This window comes from Podarcis cretensis, assembly GCF_951804945.1.
Source record: "Podarcis cretensis genome assembly, chromosome: 14".
Classification (NCBI taxonomy): Eukaryota; Metazoa; Chordata; class Lepidosauria; order Squamata; family Lacertidae; genus Podarcis; species Podarcis cretensis.
Genome location: NC_137183.1, coordinates 41,529,568 through 41,552,591, shown reverse-complemented (window position 1 = coordinate 41,552,591; position 23,024 = coordinate 41,529,568). Strand labels below are relative to the sequence as shown.

Sequence of the window (23,024 nt, the reverse complement as noted above, 5' to 3'; positions counted from 1 at the left end):
ACTTAGTTATCATTGTAGTAAGTATTTTCCCATTCATGAATACCATATTTGACATTATACCTTCATTTTGGACATTAGAAGCAGCACACAAATCCTGAGAAAAGTGAGAACTTATAGTTGCAAAATGAATTATATTTAGTCATTGGAAGTCTGCGATGGCAGTTCCTGTATCTAGCAGTTATGGGCACAAGCAACAAGATGGTGAAATATAAAACTATTTTGGAATGATTTAGTGATAGCATAAGTGACAGGAACCGGTTTCTTTCAAAAACACCACACTTTCCCATAAGTCCTACCCCCCCTTGATTTTGTGTGTTTGTTTTAGACAGGATAACTAAACCAACTTTACCTAGTTTGGGTAGGAGGGCAGTGTTTTACGTGAAGGGAAAGCAATGTTGTAATATGAATTAGGAGGGAGCCATGTAGGGTGGGAAGGTAGAGAAAAGACTTGGAGGGAGGGGAAATAAGTTCCATGTACCAGCCTTTTTTTTAGTTAATGTTGCTGCTTTACTTTTGATTGCGTTGATACGTAATGTAGATGGATAGTAAATGTATTATCTAGAGAGATAAAAGTTGAATAAAAATGTTAGTAGAAGAAAAAAAATGGCAATTATTGAATGTGTATGTAAGGCCCCTGTCTGCTTTCCTCCATTCATCTAACCAGGAAAATAAAGTCATAGCAAAATTGGAGCTAACTTATTTATGTCTTAAGACACAAGTGGGCAGAATTCAATTTTGAACTTTCAAACAGAGCCAGATGCAAAATAGTGGCTCAGGAAGGCAGATGTAGAATAGCATAACAGCCTTCAGCACATACTTACCAGATCTAGACCCCCCCTTTTAAAAAAAAGACAAATCTTCAGTCTTCCCAGGCTTTCTTGATTTGAGCTAGCTAGTTTAAGAGGAGAAAAAGACTTTTGGTTGATGGTGATGCTCCTTTGCAAGCACAAACCATTTATGAGCTAACTGCCAATCATCACCAGAGATCTACTAGTAGATTCTACTCTACCATCTGACTACCCCTGCCTCAAAAGGCTGCTGCTGAGGCCTTTAGGTTCCCCTCAAGTTTTCCTCCACTGTTGCATAATGTCATCCTCTCGGTGTTGGTAAAACAGTCTGTTTAGGAAATGCCTCATGCCTCAACCTTGTGAGGCCAAAAATATTTCCACATCTGCTTGAGACTTCCTTTTATCCCTTCCTAAGAAAGTGGTTTGGCATCTTCTGAGGATTTTCCTTGGTAACATCTAAATAACATTATAGGGCCTAGCAAGCTGGGGATTCTCAGGCCAAGGGGCCGAATGATATCTCCCTGGACTTTGAACTCCACCCCCCCCCCAGCCACAGCCTCTCTCCCTGGCCCTGCTTCACACCCCAATTATTTTTGTCTGTCTCAAATGTGTCACTGAACTTTCATAATGCCTCTTCCTTCTCTGGATGGAAGATGGAGAAAGATTTTTGAGTGCATAGAAACTACTGTACAATGGTAAACTTGGGTTGTCAATTTTTGCAAGCCCCTCTTAGATCTGTTTCATTGCCCTCAAGAAGGAAACATGAATCATGTAAGAGGCAGGTTCAAATCATTGATGAAACTGGCCAGGCAACCTAGTCTCCGTTACCCTAGTCTAGCCCAGTTTTCTTCAACCTTAGGTCTCCAGATGTCCTTGGACTACAACTCCCATCATCCCCAGCCAGCTTATACAACAGCCAAGGTGGTGGGCGTTGTACAGTGGTACCTCGGGTTACAGATGCTTCAGGTTACAGACTCTGCTAACCCAGATATAGTACCTTGGGTTAAGAACTTTACTTCAGGATGAGAACAGAAATCGCGTGCCGGTGGTGCAGCGGGAGGCCCCATTAGCTAAAGTGGTGCTTCAGGTTAAGAACAGTTTCAGGTTAAGAGCGGACCTCCGGGCTAGAACCCAATACTAAGAATGTATCAAGAATGTATAATTTGTTGCTGAAGTGGAATACAATAGATGAGACAGTTAAATCAGCCATGATTAAATGGGCACAGGACGTTGGACATGACATTATGTTTGCTGACTGGGAACAGTTATGGACCACCGGTATTAAATTCACGGCATGTAATGCCCTAAGAGAAAATATTATGAAAATGATTTACAGGTGGTACATGACCCCAGTTAAGCTTGCGAAGATTTATCATCTGCCCAATAATAAATGTTGGAAATGTAATGAGACTGAAGGTACCTTCTTTCACCTTTGGTGGACCTGCCCAAAGATTAAAGCCTTTTGGGAAATGATTTATAATGAAATTAAGAAGGTACTTAAATGTACTTTTCACAAGAAACCAGAGGCATTCCTCTTGGGCATGGTCGGCCAATTGGTGTTAAGGAAGGATAGGACTTTTTTTATGTACGCCACTACAGCAGCAAGGATCCTTCTAGCAAAGTATTGGAAGACACAAGAACTCCCTACACTGGAAGAATGGCAAACGAAAGTGATTGACTTTATGGGATTGGCAGAAATGACTGGCAGAATCCGTGACCAAGGGAAGGAGACGGTGGAGGAAGACTGGAAGAAGTTCAAAGCTTATCTTAAGAACTGTTATAATATTGATGAGTGCTAAAATGTCAAGGGGAAGGAAGATGCAGAATTGCAGCTGAAAATGTTATTTAAGGCGAAATTGAGAAAGACAACAAATTTAAATTTAATTGGCTAAAAGGGTTGCTGAAAAACTGTAAAATAAGGATGCAAAAAAGGTGAGGTATGGGGAAGTCTGAGAAAGGAGGCTTATGAAAATGAGGTTAAGAATTTATATTTGTCTGTTTGTTTGTATTGGTGGATGTTTTTATGTCGTCGTTATTGTTTTGTTTTAAAATTGGAAAACTAATAAAAATTATTATAAAAAAAAAAAGAACGGACCTCCGGAATGAATTAAGTACTTAACCCGAGGTACCACTGTACTCCCATCAAAATACCGCCCAGTCAGTCTGACATCAATACCAGGGAAGATTCTGGAGCAGGTCATTAAGCAAACAGTCTGTGAGCACCTAGAAAGGAATACTGTGATCACCAATAGTCAGCATGGATTTCTGAAAAATAAGTCATGTCAGACTAACCTGATCTCGTTTTTTGACAGAATTACAAGCCTGGTAGATGAAGGGAACACAGTGGATGTAGCCTACCTTGATTTCAGCAAGGCATTTGACAAGGTGCCCCATGATATTCTTGTAAAGAAGCTGGTAAAATGCGAACTTGACTATGCTACCACTCAGTGGATCTGTAACTGGCTGACTGACCGAACCCAAAGGGTGCTCATCAATGGTTCCTCTTCATCCTGGAGAAGAGTGACTAGTGGGGTTACACAGGGTTCTGTCTTGGGCCCGGTCTTATTCAACATCTTTATCAACGACTTGGATGATGGACTCAAGGGCATCCTGATCAAATTTGCAGATGACACCAAACTGGGAGGGGTGGCTAACACCCCAGAGGGCAGGATCACACTTCAAAACGACCTTGACAGATTAGAGAACTGGGCCAAAACAAACAAGATGAATTTTAACAGGGAGAAATGTAAAGTATTGCACTTGGGCAAAAAAATGAGAGGCACAAATACAAGATGGGTGACACCTGGCTTGAGAGCAGTACATGTGAAAAGGATCTAGGAGTCTTGGTTGACCACAAACTTGACATGAGCCAACAGTGTGACGCGGCAGCTAAAAAAGCCAATGCAATTCTGGGCTGCATCTATAGGAGTATAGCATCTAGATCAAGGGAAGTAATAGTGCCACTGTATTCTGCTCTGGTCAGACCTCACCTGGAGTACTGTGTCCAGTTCTGGGCACCACAGTTCAAGAAGGACACTGACAAACTGGAATGTGTCCAGAGGAGGGCAACCAAAATGGTCAAAGGCCTGGAAACGATGCCTTATGAGGAAAGGCTAAGGGAGCTGGGCATGTTTAGCCTGGAGAAGAGGAGGTTAAGGGGTGATATGATAGCCATGTTCAAATATATAAAAGGATGTCACATAGAGGAGGGAGAAAGGTTGTTTTCTGCTGCTCCAGAGAAGTGGACACGGAGCAATGGTTCCAAACTACAAGAAAGAAGATTCCACTTAAACATTAGGAAGAACTTCCTGACAGTAAGAGCTGTTCGACAGTGGAATTTGCTGCCAAGGAGTGTGGTGGAGTCTCCTTCTTTGGAGGTCTTTAAGCAGAGGCTTGACAACCATATGTCAGGAGTGCTCTGATGGTGTTTCCTGCTTGGCAGGGGGTTGGACTCGATGGCCCTTGTGGTCTCTTCCAACTCTATGATTCTATGGTACCTCGGGTTACAGATGCTTCAGGTTACAGACGCTTCAGGCTACAGACTCCGCTAACCCAGAAATAGTATCTCTGGTTAAGAACTTTGCTTCAGGATGAGAACAGAAATTGCACGACGGTAGCAGGAGTCCCCATTAGCAAAAGTGGTACCTCAGGTTAAGAACAATTTCACGTTAAGAACGGACTTCCGGAACGAATTAAGTTCTTAACCCGAGGTACCACTATACCTGAGGAACCCAAGGTTGGAGGACTCTGCCCTATCTCACTTAAGGTGGCTGTGAGAGTAAAATGGAGGATAGGGAAGATCCCTATATGGTGCCTTGGAGCAACTCGCGGGAATGTGGCCTGGAGGAAACGGGATAAAACGTGTAGTGCATATACAGCAGAAGGAGTTCATGCGACGGAGTCCTGCCGCGCAGTGACAGAAACAGGCTGAGCATTTACAAAGCCGTCGCCTGGCCCCGCCCCTTTTCCGGAAGCGTTCTTGGTTGCTACTGGATACCAAAACCGAAAGGGCCGAGCTGTTTGAAGACGCCTTGCCTTGAGGCCATAGAGATAGGAAAATGTAGTGTCGGTAACTTCCGGGTAGCTTCCGTTGAGAAATCTTGGCGGAAGTTCTCTTTCTAACTCATATAATCTCCTATGTAAAAATTAGCGAGAGATCAAGCCTGAATCCAGCCGTCAATTGAACACAGAAGCCTTGCGCTTCATTGACTTGCATGCAGACATGTTCCACTTTAAAATGTTTTCTGCTTCCAAAATTTTATTTTTAAGAATCCCCTTAAATATGGCATGCATAGGTGTGCGCATTCTTTCTGTTTCTGAGTGGAGAAGCTGCTGCCAAAAAAATTAAAAATCCAGGAAATATCAGCTCAAAGACATTCTGAGCACTGCAGCTATCTACTCAAAGCCACGTCCCAGTGATTTCCACAGGTTTGCTCCCAAATGAGTACGCAGAAGATCGCATCCTAAAAGATCAGAAAATTGAGCCCTGTGTGTCGATTCACCCTTAATACAAGATATCTCTACATTTTGTTCTCTACGGTCCAAAGCCAAGCCGTTGACGAGCACTGGCTGAGCGGAAAACTCCCCGAGGCATTTTAACCCGGGAACAAGATAATCTCGCGAGAAAAATCCCCACCACTTCCTTGTTATCCGGCCGCCTCGATTTCCCATAACACCCCGCGCTCGCTCGGCCGCCTTCCTTTTTCCGCCATATTGCTGCACTGGTGAGTAGCGGGCGATGGCCGTTCCTGGGTGGCATCCGTCGTCTATCGAACCCATCCTGTCTCCTTGGGCCGCTGTCGACCCGGTTCCTGGAAGCTGGGGCTCCGCTCGACCTGCGCAGCTTATTTGGAGATGACCGCGCTTCTCCTGGGCCTCGCGGCGGCCGCCTAAACGGAGCGGGGGGGGGGGGAGAGCGGTTGGGAGAGGAATGCCTTGGTCTGGGGCTTTGAGTGGAGGAAGGGCTGGGCTGGCGGGCTGTGCCTGACCGGGGAGGCCTTGACCAGCAGGCAGGCAGAAGGTGCCTTGCTGGACGAAGAACGCCGGGCACGGCTGCGTGTTCACGCGTTCGGGCTGCAACTTACTTTACATGCGTGTCAGCCCCAGGGCACGTAGTGGAGCTTCCATGTGCCTCATGTGGTTGCATTTGAGGTCCTCGCGAGACATGGGCGCCTGCACCAGCTTGGGCGGGGGTGGCTTGCAGGCTGCTGCTATAGAGAAGACCGACATGGGTGGCATTCAGCTCCGGGTCGCCCCTGAACATCCCGGGATCGCTGGATGCTTCACAGGAGCAGCAAAGTTCTCTGGGGCCCTCAGCTTCTCATGCATCCCAGTTCCTGGAGCGGGTAGTTTGCCTTACCAAGTGCTTACAATATAACTCTTTACTTTTGGGGATCGTTGGCTTCGGAAAAGTATTGCACTCACGAGCTAATGTTAAAACTTGTAAGCGGTGGGGGACACACACAAAAGCCCATCTCTTGTGGCATTCTTACTGCAAATACATCAGAGCTGCGTGCTGTGTTAATAATTCAAAGAGTTGCTGTGTGGGTCTGCAGCTGTAAAAACGATGGGAAGGCTTGCTTGATCACACCAAAGTTGTGAAGTCCAGTGTCCTGTTTCCCAGAGATGCTTCTGGGATGGTCACAAGCAGGTTTTGAGGGCAATGGGCCTTTGACTCCCCAGCAACTGGCATTCAGTAGTGTCCCTGAACATTGTTGCTCCTTGTCCTTAACATGAATATATGACTTTGTTCAAGGTGTCAAAATATGATATTGTTTTAACTCAAATTAAGGAATCCTGGCAATGTCTGTGTTTTTCTGGCTAAGGAATATAATTCTTCAGGGCTTTGCTTGGACTAGAACCCCAGAGACAGTATAAGACTTCTTTTCTGAAAATACAAAGTATAATATATGTGTCCCTTTGAGTACAAAGGGACTCTCCTCTTCACCCCCATCTAGTCATGGCAACTACATAATCTGTTAAAGGTCTTTCTAGGTGGGAAATGTGACTTAAAAAAGAATGACTTTGAAGATATCCCCAATCTAGTCTCTGTGTCTTGATGCAGGGTAGCTTAATGTAGTCCAAATGAGTGCCTGATAATTGCACACAAAAAACTATTACAGTCTCCCAAAACCATCTTGTTTCATGCATAAGCAGCTCTTAAATTTTGAAGTGTTTGTGTGTGCTGCACTGGGGGGCATGTGTGTATGAACAGCACTGGGCAAATACACTCCTGATTGCAACTCCTAAGTAAGAATAGCCTTCAGAGCATCCAACCTGGGCAGTTCTTATGAATTGGAGGCAATTAATCCTTTTTGTGTTTAAACTTTTACTGTACCAGATGTAACTGTGTAAGCATTTGAGCTTAGTACCTTTGCGCTAAATCTAAGCTTTTTTTTATAATTTTGGGTTGTTAGAGCTCTTTGAAAAGAAGTCAACAGTTGCAGTTATTTTTTTCTGGAAATACACACAATGTAGTGCCCTTGTAGTTCAGTACTTACTAAAGACAGTTTATTCACTGTGACAGTCACCCCTTTCTGTAGGCAGTTATTGAGGCTATTATCAACTTACTACCCTTATCCAAAACTTAAGAGCAAAATTGCTCTTAACTTGCTTTGTCTTAGGAATGAAAGCTTTAGCTGGCTAGTGAACTAAACGATTTATTTGCAATTGGAGTGGTCACACCATAACAGCAGATAATACATGCCATTTGTTTAGAAAGTGTGTTTTGATTACTCTTTTAATTAGCTCCCTATGTTTTGTGCTGCTTCCAACACCCCGAAGCAATCCAGTGAGCCACCATTTGAAGAAAGAAAACTGATACATGTTAGCAATTGGGCTTATCATTTAAATTTGTGTATTTTATCCATGCAGGCATCATGGTGCGCATGAACGTTCTGGCAGATGCTCTAAAAAGCATCAACAATGCTGAGAAGCGTGGAAAACGTCAAGTACTCATCAGACCATGCTCGAAAGTTATTGTCCGGTTCTTAACCGTGATGATGAAGCATGGTAAGTCCACAGAATATACGTAAAACAGTCCAGGAAAGATTCAGCTTTTTGGCCTTTTAAACTCCGATATCACCTTGGCTGGGAAAGCTGCCAGTGAATATATTATATTCAAAGTTAGATGTGGGTATAGGTTGAAACTGGGCTTAATTACTTAAAAGTTCTGTTTGAAGATGACTGTGGTTGAAGCACCGTACTTGGGGTTGGGGGCAGTGAAAATGGTCAGCTCACCATAAGCCAAGTAACTTGCTCCTTCAGATGGTACAGTGCAAGTAATATTTTGAATTATTTATCACACCTGTGCTTCGCCCTTCCTCCAAAGGGTTCAGGGACCATCCATTTTTGTTCTCACCGTCAGTTGATTGTTTAGCCAAGAAGGCACTGTCCTTAGATGTACATACTCTGTAAAACAAAACAAGCAGCAATACAGTGGTCCCTCATGTTACGTACCATCCCCCTTACTAATGCTGCGGGTTATGCACTCCCCTAACCCAGAAGTAGATGCCCCTTGTTGCAACCTTTGCTCTGGGATGTGAGAGGAAGTTGCACTCCGGCGGCGCGGCAGCAGCGGGAGGTGCCATTAAAGAAAGTGCACCTCATGTTATGAGCAGTTTCCTGTTATGAACGGACCCCCGGAACAGATTAAGTATGTAACGCGAGGTATCACTGTACTAAATGAAATAGCGAAGTATGCTGATATATATGATAGCGTGCACAATAGCCTGAAAAACTTATGGTAATCCTTGTATTAACGTGCAGTATTCGATTTTATAAAATGGCTTCCAGTTTTGTTTTTGCAAATTGAATCACTTCGAATGCCACAGGCTGTGTGAAATAGTAACTTGCCAAATGCAAGCCAAGTTTCCATGGCACAGCAAGGATTTGAACCCCTGCATTCCTAGTTCTAGTCAAATAGTATCTGCTATGCCACACTGGCTCATATATCCCACCCTCATAGTCAAGCAGTTCTGTTAACGGGGAGGAATGGGTTGCTTTAGTTCTGTTTCAATGGTGCAAAGGTTTGAATATGCTGAGTGCTTTTCTTTGGTTCACAGGTTACATAGGTGAATTTGAGATCATTGACGATCACAGAGCTGGGAAGATTGTCGTTAATCTCACAGGCAGACTCAACAAGGTAGGACCTGACTTCCATTTAAGCCCCACTGGACTTAATGCCAGAATTACATCTTGGAAGATACACTTGCTGGGTGTCCCTAAATTCACCTCACTTCACAGGAAAATTCACCCTTTGTGGGTTGGAATAAATGGAAGGTGTGTTATGTATTTAGGCAAAATTTCCTTTAGTCCTCGGGCCAGTTCAGACAATACTGTATGTTTTGTTCATATAATTGTGTGCCTGACCAAATGGGAACTTTTATTATAAGCAAATGGCTTCAAGAGGTCCTTGATGGGAATGGCTTGAAAAGAAGCAGCTGTGAATCCTGGAGGTTTTAAGGATATCATTTCAAGGTCCTCTGGTCCTACAACAGCCACTGTCTGGTTCACTTGAGTTGACAACATTGTGCCTTAAAACTGGCAAATCGGAAGACATCTATACTGCTTGTCTTAAAAACCCTTGAAGAACAGCCTTTAGGGTGCCACCTAAGCGCATGTCATCAATGGATCCTCTTCTTTCTCCTTGACCTCTTTGAAATCAGTCTTGGGAAGCCTCTTCCGATCAACCTATGGTTCTTGGTTCACTTTCTGGCGTCTCTGGGTGCAGTTGGCAAGGGCTCCTTGCCTGAAACTCTAGAGAGCTGGTGCTAGTCAGTGAAGGGACTTTTGAACTCCTTGAACCCAGACATCTGATAAGGCAGATTCTTATTTTACTATTTGTATAATTTTGTTTCTAACTTGATTTTTACGTTATTGAATTGAGATGTGCATTTATGCATTCACATGATTCTTGGGCTCTTATTTTCTCTGTTTTTAGTTTTTCCTGAGATTGGATTTTATTTTCTTCTTACCTAGTATTGTGACTGCTTAGTCAAATGTTAATAGGCCTAGAACTGGAAAATAGCTGGTAAACTGATATATTCAGATCTGTTAGGGCATAGCATCTTACAGCTGCACCTTTGAAATGGGTTGTATTTATATTTTCTTCTCCATGCCACTTTTAGATACCACATTTTAAATGTGTGTGTTGTGTTCTGGATATTGCAAGTTTTAAGAGTATTGTTACAGGGCTGTATATATTGTTATACTCTTAAAAGAGTATTGTGATAGTTTTCCAAACATGTTTTTTCTTTCTTTGTGTTCAAAATATTTGACTTGATTGTTACAGTTACAGGCTGATATTACAAATTCAGGACGAAACTATATAACTATTCATACCCAAGTTCTGAATCATTTCTTACTGAAAAGTTTAAGTTAGCTGTGCTGGCTCATAGGAGACATTACAAAACCATGGATAGAGCAGAATATCACAAAATTGTGTGTGTGCTTTTGAGGCCTCCAGAGCCTGTCTTCTTTCCTGTTGAAATAAATGATTTCAAATTTCTTATTAGAAGTAATAAGAAAAATGGCAGTAGCTGTTTGACTTCATTTAGAAAATTCACAAGACCTTCATTGGGACCAACTAAAAATCACAAAATAGGCAAAATAAAGCAGAAATGGCTGGCAACATTTTCCTCTTCCCACCTTCTCCTTTTTTGCTTTCTTTAACATCTTGTCAGAGGAAGAATTTGGTCCCACAGAACTCAAAAGCGCACCATTTTTGTGACTTGTCAGTTGGTCCTTAAGCAAGCATAACACTACTTCAGTAATCAAGTGGAAAGCTATAGTGGTGCAGGAGAGCCGAAAATAATGATAATATTCACATCTGGCAACCAATGCGCCCCTCTGGTTTCAGATAGTACACAGGTAGACAAGTAGAAAAAACCTGGGAAACAAATTTTCATAGTCCTCTAGTGGCTATGGTGGCTCATTTACCATAAGTAATGTATTTAGTGTTAACTCTGGAAGTGTATACAGTGGTACCTCGGGTTACGAACTTAATTCGTTCCAGAGGTCCATTCTTAACCCGAAACTGTTCTTAACCTGAAGCTCACAGGGCCTGCTGCGCTGCTAGTGCGCAATTTCCGTTTTCATCCTGGGGCAGAGTTCTCAACCCGAGGTACTACTGCCACGTTAGCAGAGTTTGTAACCCGAAGCGTTTGTAATCCAAAGTGTTTGTAACCTGAGGTACCACTGTACTCTATTCTGACCAAACTAAGCCTCATAGGATGCGGCTGTCTGGCCCTTGCTGCTAGTACAGCAGCCAAACATCTCCCTTCCATCCTCCTCAAATTTGGCAATGGGGAGGAAGCAAAATCACTTCTTAGCTGCCGGGACAATCCTCGCCCATCTCTGCTGCTTCAAAAGTTGGGAAGAAGGCTAGTTGCTTGTCACACTCCACAGAAGGCAATTTGCATATAATACGCAACCCTAGTGTAGTTGAAGACTGGCATGCCCCTCTGCCTCTTGGCAGAAATGCTGGCATTTCTGTCAGCCCTGTCAAAGCACTATAATGCCAAGGTTTCTGTTGTGCCCTGCGGCTTGTGACAAAGCCAGTGTTTGCATTTGACATGTGCTTGTTCAACTCCTGTACGTTGGTGTGAGGCAGCGCTTCAATTTATTTATTTTGTTATCTGTATTTATAGCCCACCCTTCGCCAAATGATCGCTGGGTGGGCTGCAAAATATAACAATTAAAAACAGTGTGTAATTAAAATTGTAAAATAAAACCCAGATATCAGAATAACAAAAGTAGCACAGAACTGTAGCACACAGCAGAGTAGGAGGAGGGAAGATACGCACTCATCCAAAGACCTAGGTAAAGAAATGTGTCCCAGCCTATTATCAAAATGCATTGTTCTGTGAACCGCCCTGAGACCTTCAGGTATAGGGCGATATATAAATTTAATTGATGATGAGGATGATGGTGATGATAATATTCAGTGATGGCAGAATATGGGCTTCAGAAGGGAGCTGGGGGCCACCACAGAGAAGAGCCTCTCTTGCCACCATCGCCCCTCGGCCATCTAGTCCATTTCTGTGCTGCCTTCCTTCATGTAACTCAGATGTGTTCTAGGCAGGGTTCCCAGTTTGTCTCCCATTCAGGCACTTCTTAACTCAAGCAAAATGGTTTCATCCTGTGCCTGACAGTGCCATCTGGATCCTGTTCAGGATTGTATGAACTGGCTATAAATCACAGCCCCTGAACCCACAAACATTTCTTGTTGTTCCCAGGCACTTTTCCCTGGTTCCACTTCCTGTTGAATTGGGTAGCACAGCTGTGTTCCATCTATCAAATTTATTGAAAATGCTTTAATGCCACATCCTTCAGTTCAGTGACTTCTGGACTTTGCAAGTAATACATTAGAAAGATGGTTAAGTCTTTTCCCCTTTGTTTGGCTTGATAGTGTGGTGTGATCAGCCCCAGATTTGATGTCCAACTGAAGGATTTGGAAAAGTGGCAGAACAACCTGCTACCTTCACGTCAGTTTGGGTAAGTATCAGCTATGTAGAACTGGATTGCCGAAGCTTGTGATTAGGGCTGCTTCATTGCTGTGAGTTTAACCTTCTGTGTTGCTCCTTAGTGCTAGATTCATATTGCAAGATAAGGGCATACTGAATAGTGTTGAGTCTGTTCATCATTTTGGATCAAAAGCCAGAACTACTACTAGCACTTAACCTGCTAACTGGCACATTAGCTATTGCTTTCTGTAGAATCAGTGGGTTGTATGCAACTAATTGTGCAAGGTTCCCCTCGCTCTTCTCCCCCATAGCAGCTCTGGAGTTTCCCCTGACCCTCTGGAGCAGATTTGTTGTTAGGAAAGAGGGAGGAGAAGTTCCCTGGTGCTTATGGAAGTTGTTTTGCATGCGCAATAATCTAGCTGGATTCAAACCAGTATGGCAATGATCTACATAAGAATCTAATTGTATACATGTCAAGCAGTTTTGCATTAAGTTTTTGTGGTAGTACATTTTTCTAATGTGCTGCCTGTTAAAGATGAGGTTAAATTCTTCTTTCTGTTTTTGCAAATGGGTAAGAAATCAAGCATAAAGCATAACAGGTATTTTCCTCACCCTTTTAATAGGTACATTGTGCTGACAACTTCAGCTGGCATCATGGACCACGAGGAAGCTAGGCGAAAACACACAGGAGGAAAAATCCTGGGATTCTTTTTCTAAACTTGTAAAAACAGGCAAACTAATAAATTGTTCAAATAGACTCTTTGCAGCTTGCATGTTAAAGTCAATCCTTGTTCCATCGCCCTAGTATATAATGCTATTCAGATAATAGTATATTTTACATTGTTGTGTAAAGTGGGCAACAGCCTCGGGTGTGGGCACCTTTGCTGGCTCAGGTTATCTTCTCGATCTTGCTGCTTTATATGGGATAAACTGAACACATATGTCTATGCACACGTATATCTATGCACCAAAAATTAACAGAAGAGTAGTCTGCAATGCAGAAGTAAGTGTGAGACTTGGTTTCTATAAATTTGGGGCAGTTGCTGGTCTTAATCCAGGTGTTTTTGGCCTGCAACTCCCATGATCCCTAGCTAGCAGGACCAGTGGTCAAGGATTATGGGAATTGTAGTCTCAAAACATCTGGAGGGCCAAGGTTGAGGAAGCCTGTCTTAATCCATCAACAGCAGTTAAAAGAGAGCAGGACATTACTAGTAAGGAGTGGAGCACAGAAGCACATCAGCAGTCAGTATTGTATGCTGAGCAATTGCTTATGTGCACACTGGCAAATGGTTTTCTGTATGGACTTGTAGTCATTGGCATTAATGCAGTGCTCAGAAGATTAGTGCTTTGACCAGATGTATAAAGGACAGGACAGACAGGCTAAAGCAATGAGAACCACCTACCTTGAGAGCAGTTCACACAGTGACCTGTTGTGCAGACTGTAGGTTTATGGGGTGCATATGTGAATCTTGGGGCTAATGCATATTTTGCTTCCACCCTCAGATAGTGGGAGAGACGCTTAAAATTCCCTGTTCATGCTTACAAAAGTTTCAAAACAGGTAAAATAATTTAAATAAGGAACTTAATATATTTTAAATAAGAAATCAGCTGTTTAAAAGAGCAGGAGAGTTTCTCCAGTTTAGTGGCTGCCACAGTGAATGCTTTGCTCCATTTAGGTGGATGCACTCTCACTAATCAGTAACTTTGGAAGGGCTGTGTTGTGGTGGATAGTGAAATTAAGCAAATCACCCCTTTGTGTTGTATAGAGGCAAATTCATTAAGTCTTAAAAAGTAATCCTATAGGGGTTTTCTGAATAGCTGACAGCCATTCAGACAACTAGCCTTTTCTTCACTTTGGACATTTGCAGCTTCCCGTTTTGCAGGGAGCCTTATTTTGTATATGCATGATCAGCAGTGAAGACACTGCTTGCAGAACGTTGGTAAACTGAAGTCATCCTCCACCCTTTTCCCCATTTGTGCCCATTTTTTAAAAGGGTTGGATTTTGCTGGCCAGCCAAGGACTCCCAGATCTCATTCATTTGATGCATCCATATCACAGGATTTCATGTTTATCCTCCTCTAATGAATATGGAAAGAATTGTGCGGTTGGCCAGTTTTACAGTAGAGTTGCCAGTCATGCCTATTATTGTTCCTTATCACACTCCCTCTGCCTCTCCTATGTTGGAACGCAGCCCGCTACCTTCAGAGTATCTTCTTGCCCTTGAGTCTTCAAGCTTTTGGAAAGCCTCTGGCTGGCTGCCCACCCTCCTGGTCCCATTCTCTCTCTCTGACTCCTAAAAAAACCCCAACTGATTATCCTCCAGAATTTCTTGCTTTGCATCTAGGAGCAAAAACCAACAAAAAACAGAGTTCCTCCTTAAAGAGTGAACAAATGGATTATGGTGCAGTCATTTGGGAACTAGGGCCCAGTCCATCCGATGCACAAAGCCTTTTACGGTTTTAATTCTGCGTTTTGCACTTCCCTGAAGCATTTTATTGTAGTATGTGTGTCACTTAGAAGGCAATTGATATCAGTTTTGTAAGAGATGCTTATTAGTACTGTCTTCATTACTGGGAGGGCAGAGAGGCTATCAAAACTGAAATGTTAACATAAGAAGAGACCTGCTGGATGAGGCCAATGGCCCATTTACTCCAGCATCCTGTTGCTGCAATGGCCAACCTGATTTGTGTAGGAAACTCACAAGATGGACCTGAGCAGAAGAATACTACTGCAGTTTAGAGCAACTGTAGCTCCTTGAAGCTGTTGGCGTGTGACAGCAGCCATGGACCACAAAACAGCTTCAAATGGATGGTAAACCAGGTGAGGGTAGCCGATGGGTCGCAGTCCTTCCATGAGTTAGGGACTTCCCCTGCATGTGAAGGCAGACTGATGGATTGAGCAGTTGAGACGAATGGTGGATCCAACGGTCAAAAAGGCAGTTTCTGCACATGTTGTAGAGGGAAGTGAGGGGCAGATGGGGCTTTGTCAACCTGGGAAGAAGAAGGAGAAGCAAACACTGATCCTAAAGCTCTGATGCCTTAAAGCTGTACTGATTTTTGAGAAAGCCTTCAGTAGTAAACCCTGAGGACAAATCTCCATGCTGCCTTGTGGGACATCTTTGGGAGAAGATGTTTGTTGCTTGGTCCCAACCTTCCATGCATGACACAAAAGGAAAATGGTTTGGAAGGGAGGAGGGAATAAGCAAAACTCAGCCATATAATATTTAAGTGCACAATTGAACAAAAATATATTCTCAGATTAATCTGGAAATGTGAGGAGCCAACTTTTGGGTGCACACATTAAAAAATGACAAGACTTAATTTGCCTGTCCCTGCATTGAATCGCTAATAAATTTCCTTTCTCAAATATATACTTCATGTGAGCTTTTAATTAAATGGCTCTACTCCATTTTGATTAGACTTGTCCAGAGAGATAAATCATTCACCAAAGTATTTACCCTGAAAGAGTTTGCTCATTTGCCCTGCCTGGATTCTGTACCTACTACAGGAATTCCCTGTCTACCCCCCTCACTTTAAAATCATTCTCTTAATTGAACTCATGGCTGTTAAATTACTGGTGACTGAAGACATATGGCCCATAATTTAAGTTTTCTTCATGCTTGCATCAGTAATAGGACTGGTGTGCCATACTTCCTCATGGAATTCTTGTGTTGAAAATGCATAAAATGGAAAACAAATGAGTTAATATGTGCCTTCTACTCAGAAGCAAGTCCCATAGAGCGCAACAGGCCTCTCTATTATGCACCCTTATTTAGGGTTGTGCAGTTTTAAGGACTAAACACGGAACCTTCCCTGGAGTTCAAATGAGGTTTGGCATTTCCATTTTGTCTTTGGCACAGTTTAATCTCCACCTCTGTTCCTCATTTAAGCAAGGCATGGGAACGAGCAAAGGAAAGGCAATATGCAAATATTGCTGGCATCAAAAATGTCTTGAAAATGCTATCTTGCAAATGAGCATGGTTTGGAAATTGACATCAAGTTAGGTGCAGCGAGCCTATGGCTATTTCTGAGTACTCTTGGATGGAGCAGAGGACTGGCAATAGCAAATATGCTGCTTCTTGAAACACAGTACAAAGGGAAAAGGAGATGTGCTATCTTCTATTCCAAATGGCGGAAATGGTAAAGGAATGGATCTAAAACCCCAAATGAATTTGCATTTTCCTCTCTTCTGCATTTCAACAAGTGTGGATATTGAAATTCAGCTATTTTTATTTTTATTCAGTTGTACTGGAATGACCAAAATTCTGATCCGCATCCCCAAAATTGACTGAAAATCAAAGTTGTTTGCAGATGAGGGCTCATCCACGAGTCATTGTCTGCCAGTCCATGGAGACTCCACCACAGCCCAAGTTAGGTGGGATGCTTCAGGGACTAAATATGGTGCCAGTCCATGGCACATTGGGTTTTGTCTTGTTTTTTTTTAAAAAAATGCCAGTCCACATCAAGTAGCTTGAGAAACAATGACCTAAAAATATGACACATGGGTCAAGATTTTAAAAATGATTGAAAAATAACCTGCAGGTCAGGATCCTGAAAAATAACTGAGAATGTGGCATGCGAGCTAGCATTCTAGAAAAAAATCACCAAAAATTTGACCTGTAGGTGAGGATTCCCCAAAACGACTCAAAACAACAATCACAGGATAGGATCACAGTTACCAAAAACATGATCAAGAAGACAGGCAAAAACTACCTGAGTGCATTTTGAGGGAGCTTAAGCCACGGATCATTTTATCAGATCCTGACTTGAAAAACTGGTGGTTTTTCAACTTTTTGATCTTTTGAGTCCTCCTGAATTTCAGCGACTCATCCAGCAGGTGGAGGAGGCTGGAGAGAAAACCAGAATTAGTTGGCAGCTCTTCTTACTGGCTTTGGAGCCAACTGATTTTGGTCTCCCTGCCTTCTGGACCACCAGCCCCAAAGGGCACCAACTATCATTCAGCTTAATCTCGTACTTCTGAAGGTGCCACGAGACTGTGTTGCTTTTTGGATTGGGCACTTTGATTCGAACCTGACGCTCCTCTATACCAGCTCCCTCTTGCACCAGTCAGCCATCAAGTGTGTTAGGTAAGCATGAGCAAGTAGCGGGGTTTCTGGTAAGATAGCAGATATGCAAGAAGTGAGCTCCCTCCTCTAAACTTCTAAGGATCCCCTGGCCAGCAACCACTTCGTCTTTCTTGTGGGGTGGAAAGAGACAAGACTAGGTTGGCTGCCCTAAATGCACTGGAGAAGAGTAGAAAAAGAATCTATATTTAAAATCTTCCTCTTGTCAGTGGTGGGCCTACATTTTGGGGGCCCTGAATTTCAGAACTGTCGTGGGGCCCCTTTGCAACCAGCAACAAGGTCTGGGTAGCCACTGATACCTTTTTCAATGAGGTAGTTCCGTGACAGATCACACCTTTACAACATCTGTGTTACTGACTCAAGCTTGGGGATGGTTGAAATGTATACAAAAAAAAATCATGCGACTCAAATTTGCTCTACTAGACCCAACATTTTAAAGCAATGTGGACTAAATTCATTTCTGGGGCCTCTCTGGGATTAGGGATCCTGAAGCTTAAGCCTCATTAGTTTCATAGTAGATCATCCCTGACTCCCATACATTTTTAAAATTTACAGTGATAGTTCGTGGCTGGAGGAGAAGGAGGCTGGCCTAGGATCTTTGACATGAGGCTTCAGAGCAGAGTAGGGAGTTCCCCAATCTCACCTCTATCTCAATACCCTAATATGGGCTTAACTTTTTGTGGCGGCCACCAGCAGCAGCCCTATTTATTCCCTGCCATTTGAAAATCATGTTTCTATACTTGGTACTTGAAAGACAGTGATCTCAGCCTCAAAAAGAAGGATGAAATGAAGAGACTTGTCAGTTTGATTGATATGGGAGTAATCTGTGTGGAAGTTTCCATTTCAGCAGAGGGCACTCTTGGCCTATATAATGCATCCAAGGCAAGCAAAGACATCATCTTCCCTCCCAGAGGTGACCTCAGAAGACTTCCCAGCTGCTTCCCTGGATTCAGCAATGTTGTGTCTTTGAATCAAACCCACCATTCAACGGAAACAGCAACAAAGTAATGCTACTGCAGAATTAGAATTCAAATATTGTAATCTCAGGGTTCCCATGGTCTGCCTGGTGTTGAGTCTCTAGATCACACTCAGTTATCATTCCCTTAATTACACATGTACGAGTGTACTTACATTATTCTTATTATTTTATCAACAGCTTCCTATGAAATATCTCAGCTAACAACAACAATACCAGCAATATAAAAATGTTCACATGAAAAAAAAATCAATTACACCACTTTCCATCTGCTGGAAAACTCAGACTTGCTCTGAAGCTTGCAAGCTACCTTCAGTCTTTGACAATGTCATGATAGACCAAACAATGAATGTGTGAATCAATGCAGGAGAGATATCTGTCAGTGTTGCATGAATGTTGTCATTGTGTATGTATGTATCAATCTTTTGTTGCTTTTGTCAGAAGCAAGGAATAATTTTCATGGAGGTGTTTTTGGGGGTTCCTGCCCTAAATATTTTTGTGCGCTTCTGCAGAACTTTGGTTTCCCCCCCAACACTGCCAATATCTCCATCTTCTTCTTGGGTTGTGCCATTTTGGCAACACAAGAAATGGCACTCATAGATTGGACATTAGAAATAGAGGGAATATTCGTTTCTGCATCATCTTCCTTGTGTTCCATTTTTGTGCTGTTAGCTGCTTTGAGTTCCCGAAGAAGAAGAAGAAGAAGAAGAAGAAGAAGAAGAAGAAGAAGAAGAAGAAGAAGAAGAAAATAATGACCTCTCCTCGCCTCCTTTGCAGCACACAAACGGGACAGGCCACTTTAGATAAATGCTGGACTCAGAGCACCTAGCAACTCCAAACATACCTGATAGTGCAAAATTGTCTGGCTATGTGTGTTATTGCTTGATATAAACAAGGAGTAGTGAATCTCTGTCCTGCTAGATCAGGCATCCCCAACCTTCAGCCCTCCAGATGTTTTTGACTACAATTCCCATCATCCCTAACCACTAGTCCTGTTAGCTAGGGATCATGGGAGTTGTAGGCCAAAATATCTGGAGGGCCACAGGTTGGGGGTGCCTGTGTTAGATCTTATTGGACTCCAACTCACATCAGCCCTGACCATTAGGCATGCTGGAAGGAGTGAGAGCTAGAGTCCGACAACATCTGGAGGGCCATAGACACCAAACACCAGGAGGGAAGGGAAGGGAAGGCTTGGCTTATCTTCATCAAGGGAAGACCTGGGCAATCTTTTGTAGTATGGTGCCCTGTGCGAGGCCAAAATTTGGCGCCCCAAAGTGGCTCTCCTCGGTTATGGACCGTCTCAGTTTTGTGCCCCCTTGGCTCAGCTCCCTCTGTGGGGGAAGCTCATGCACCATCCTAAATCTGGCACTGACTCCATCATGGGCTGAGCGAGGCTCATTCTCTTGCCTCGGACGTCCTCAATCAAAACAGTTCCTTAGTAAATGGGGGGGGGGGTGATCCAAAGGATGAGGACAGAAAATGTCGCCTGAATAATCCTGGCATCACAGCGACATAGTCAGTGAATGAGGGAGTCTCAGATTCAGCCCTGCCCCATGATATTCTAGTTTTCTAGTGAGGAGGGAGGGTTATTTTCCACACTGGCCCCCTAACCTATAACAATATATAGACATGTTTTTAGTTGCATATATACAGTGGTACCTCGGATTAAGAACTTAATTCATTCCGGAGGTCTGTTCTTAACCCGAAACTGTACTTAACCTGAAGACCACTTTAGCTAATGGGTCCTCCCACTGCCGCCGCCGCCCGATTTCTGTTCTCATCCTGAAGCAAAGTTCTTAACCTGAGGTACTTTTTCTGGGTCAGCGGAGTCTGCAACCTGAAGCATCTGTAACCTGAAGCGTCTAACCCGAGGTACCACTGTATGTGTATACAGTGATACCTCGGGTTACATACGCATTGTCTTAAAATGGTTTTATATATGTAATTGTTCTGTGTATGTTTCTATTGAACTGTAAATCACCTCAAGATGCCTCATACTTTTAATTATACACGCACACCGTCTGTCTCATCTGCCTTTACTCTAAGCAGAACTTGGGTAGTAAAGATATTTACTACTAAGCCCTTGAGGAAGATTGGGTTTTATCCAGTGCTTTTTTTCTAGAAAAAGAGATGCTGGAACTGAACATGAACGCCTCCCTTGTTCTCTTATACAGTAATGGCAATGGTGCCCACCTGAGAGTTGCCAGAACTGAGTTCCAGCGAGTTCTGGCTGGGGTGTGTGTGGAAAGCCCTGGTTGTATCTGATTTAATTCTGCTCAGAGTAGCTCGAATGGAACTTAACTGATCTAAATTAGTCATAATTTAAATGAGTGTATAGTCTTATAGAATTTAGTTGAATACAATGCCAGTCTGTTTGCCCATATTGGAATGTTCAAGATGGTGGAGACATCCTAAGAGGGACACATTGTGGATTGTACAGTTAGAAGAAGCAAAGTGACCATTGATGGCAGTAGCTTTCGTCTCTTAGAAAGTAATAATATCACTCCATGGAACAATAATGCCATTTTCATCAAAACACTGGTTTCCCCCATTTCACTGGCTTGCACCCCCCATCCCCCCCATCTGCTTCTAATACAGGCTCAGTTAATTATCAGTAGCATTGCTGAGATGAAGCAGTCATAACTTCCTAACTCTCTTTTTATTCATGTAGAGGGCTGAATTGCAATCATTGCACAAATCAAATGCTGCCCAGATTTCTGAACAGCTATAACTCAATGTGAAGCTTTTATAGAACTGCAAATAGTTAAAAGAGAGGGAGTTAAGCAAATTCACATGTCTATAAAGTGGAAAACACTCTTTGAAAGACAGACAGCCCCCTCCCACTTTTTATTTCATACACTCACCACCATGCAGGGTACCTGAATCAACAGATATCCAAAATCAATGCAGGAAAAAAATCCATTCAGTTTCACAATTCACAAATTCATATGTAAGATTATATATATATGCACATACATATGGGGTGAATGGGGTGGGGTAGTATGTCTGGTGGGGGGGCATGCTCCTGCTTGGGTAGTTTGCCCACCTTTGGTCCCCACCCTGCACTCAGCTGGCTTTGACCGGCCAGCTAAACCAGGTGAGGGTAGCCGATGGGTCTCAAACCCTTGGTGAGTTAGGGACTCCCCCTGCATGCAAAGATAGACTCCAGCAGATTGAGCAGATGAGATCAATAGTGGATCTAATGGTTAAGAAGGCAGTTTTTGCACATGCTGTGGAAGCGAGGGGCAGATGGGGCTTGTCAGCCTGGGAAGGTAACCCATCTAGGAGGAGCAAAATTATTGTCTGGGCAGCCCAGGACCTCCATATACACTGCTCAGGCTTGCGCCCTGGAGAAGTCATGTTGGTGCTGCTAATGCAGTGGTTTGACTTCACCTCCGGAGGCAAACTCCATTGTCACTTGAGACAGATGGATGCCAGCAACAATGTTTTGTGTGTGTGTGTGTGTGTGTGTGATCACTTATGACAAAGCTCAAAACTTACTTCTACTTAATCAAAACTGGAACAGATTTTTCTGTTCCAGCCGAAAAATAATAATTAAAAGGCCCTTTTGCCAAAGCACATGGCAAGGAGTCTGATGCTCCGGTCAGGCTTTGATCTCCTGAGCAAGCTCTTTTCAAAAGTTCAAAATATTATTTGGAGGGCGGGAGGAGGAACAGATGGAGAATGCAACCCTCAGTTCACCTCAATGGTACTTTAAACTGTGTTTTTAAACCCTCGGATCACCTCATAATGGACTGTCAGATTGGATCTGGCAGGTCCACTTTGAGATCCAAGTAGGGCAGGCTGCTCTTCCATTCCTTGGGGTGATGGCATGTTTGGCAGGACGGTTTACACATTGAGAGTAGGATGCTTGGCTATGCAGGAGACAGGGCTGGCCACCAGCTTCAAGAGAGGATTAGACACATTCATGGAGGACAAAACTATCAATGGCTACTAGCCACCATAGCTGTGCCCTACCTTTTCTGTCAGAGGCATCATGGCCCTGAAAAGCAGTTTCTGGGAATCACAGGTGGGCAGAGTGCTGCATCTAGCTTGAAGGTCTCACAGGCATCTGCTGGCCACTGTGAGAACACCATGCTGGACTAGATGGGCCTTTGGCCTGATCCAGCAGGCCTGCCTTATGTTCTTAACTGGCCTCTAGCCAGAGGGTAAATGTTACTAGATCTATATTCTGGTCAGTGCCCTTCAGATGCTGCCAAAGGAAGATCAAGAGCTTGACCTTTGGACTCACTGAAGTAAATGACAAAAGCCACCATTGATTTCCCCCCTCCGCAGCCAAGGCTCCTCATCTTGGAGAACAACATGTCAAGATGAAAAGCATTTATCCTTCTTGCATGTCTAATTTGTTCTTTGGAACATTATGCCTTTCTTGGTATCTTGGGTTTATTTTTACCCTTTTGGTTCAGAAGACACCAATTATAAAAAAAATCTTTTGAAAGCCCTTTTTCTTTAACATGAGTTTCCTTTATTCTTTGCAAACAAGGGAGATGTTACATGCTTCAGATGGGATGAATCCTCTTCGTATTAAAGGCCAGAATGACTTCATTGAAGGAGACAATATGCCAGTGAGCTGGTCTGCAGGGGGCTCCTTGTATCTGGTTGGTGGCCTCTAGCAGTAACACTTCAACAGGGGCACTTCCAGGTGTGAGAGGGCTCTAGATTAAGCCCCCTCTGCTGGTTACTGTCCTTT

The 23,024-nt window shown here is 43.3% G+C and overlaps 1 protein-coding gene across 1 annotated transcript; it reads left to right on the top strand.

Moving 5' to 3' along the window:
- Positions 1–5,377: 5,377 nt before the first annotated feature.
- Positions 5,378–13,010, top strand: RPS15A (ribosomal protein S15a). Its single transcript, XM_079952462.1, has 5 exons — positions 5,378–5,512; positions 7,662–7,799; positions 8,852–8,931; positions 12,199–12,284; positions 12,877–13,010. The coding sequence occupies exons 2-5, from the start codon at positions 7,667–7,669 to the stop codon at positions 12,968–12,970; spliced, it is 393 nt and encodes a 130-aa protein (XP_079808588.1). The 5' UTR covers positions 5,378–5,512; positions 7,662–7,666; the 3' UTR covers positions 12,971–13,010.
- Positions 13,011–23,024: the final 10,014 nt, after the last annotated feature.

Coding starts and splice junctions, on each gene's coding strand:
- RPS15A (XM_079952462.1), top strand. CDS start 7,667: ATGGTGCGCATGAACGTTCTGGCAGATGCTCTAAAAAGCATCAACAAT. Junction 8,932..12,198: donor TCACAGGCAGACTCAACAAG/GTAGGACCTGAC, acceptor TTGGCTTGATAG/TGTGGTGTGATCAGCCCCAG. Junction 12,285..12,876: donor CTACCTTCACGTCAGTTTGG/GTAAGTATCAGC, acceptor CCCTTTTAATAG/GTACATTGTGCTGACAACTT.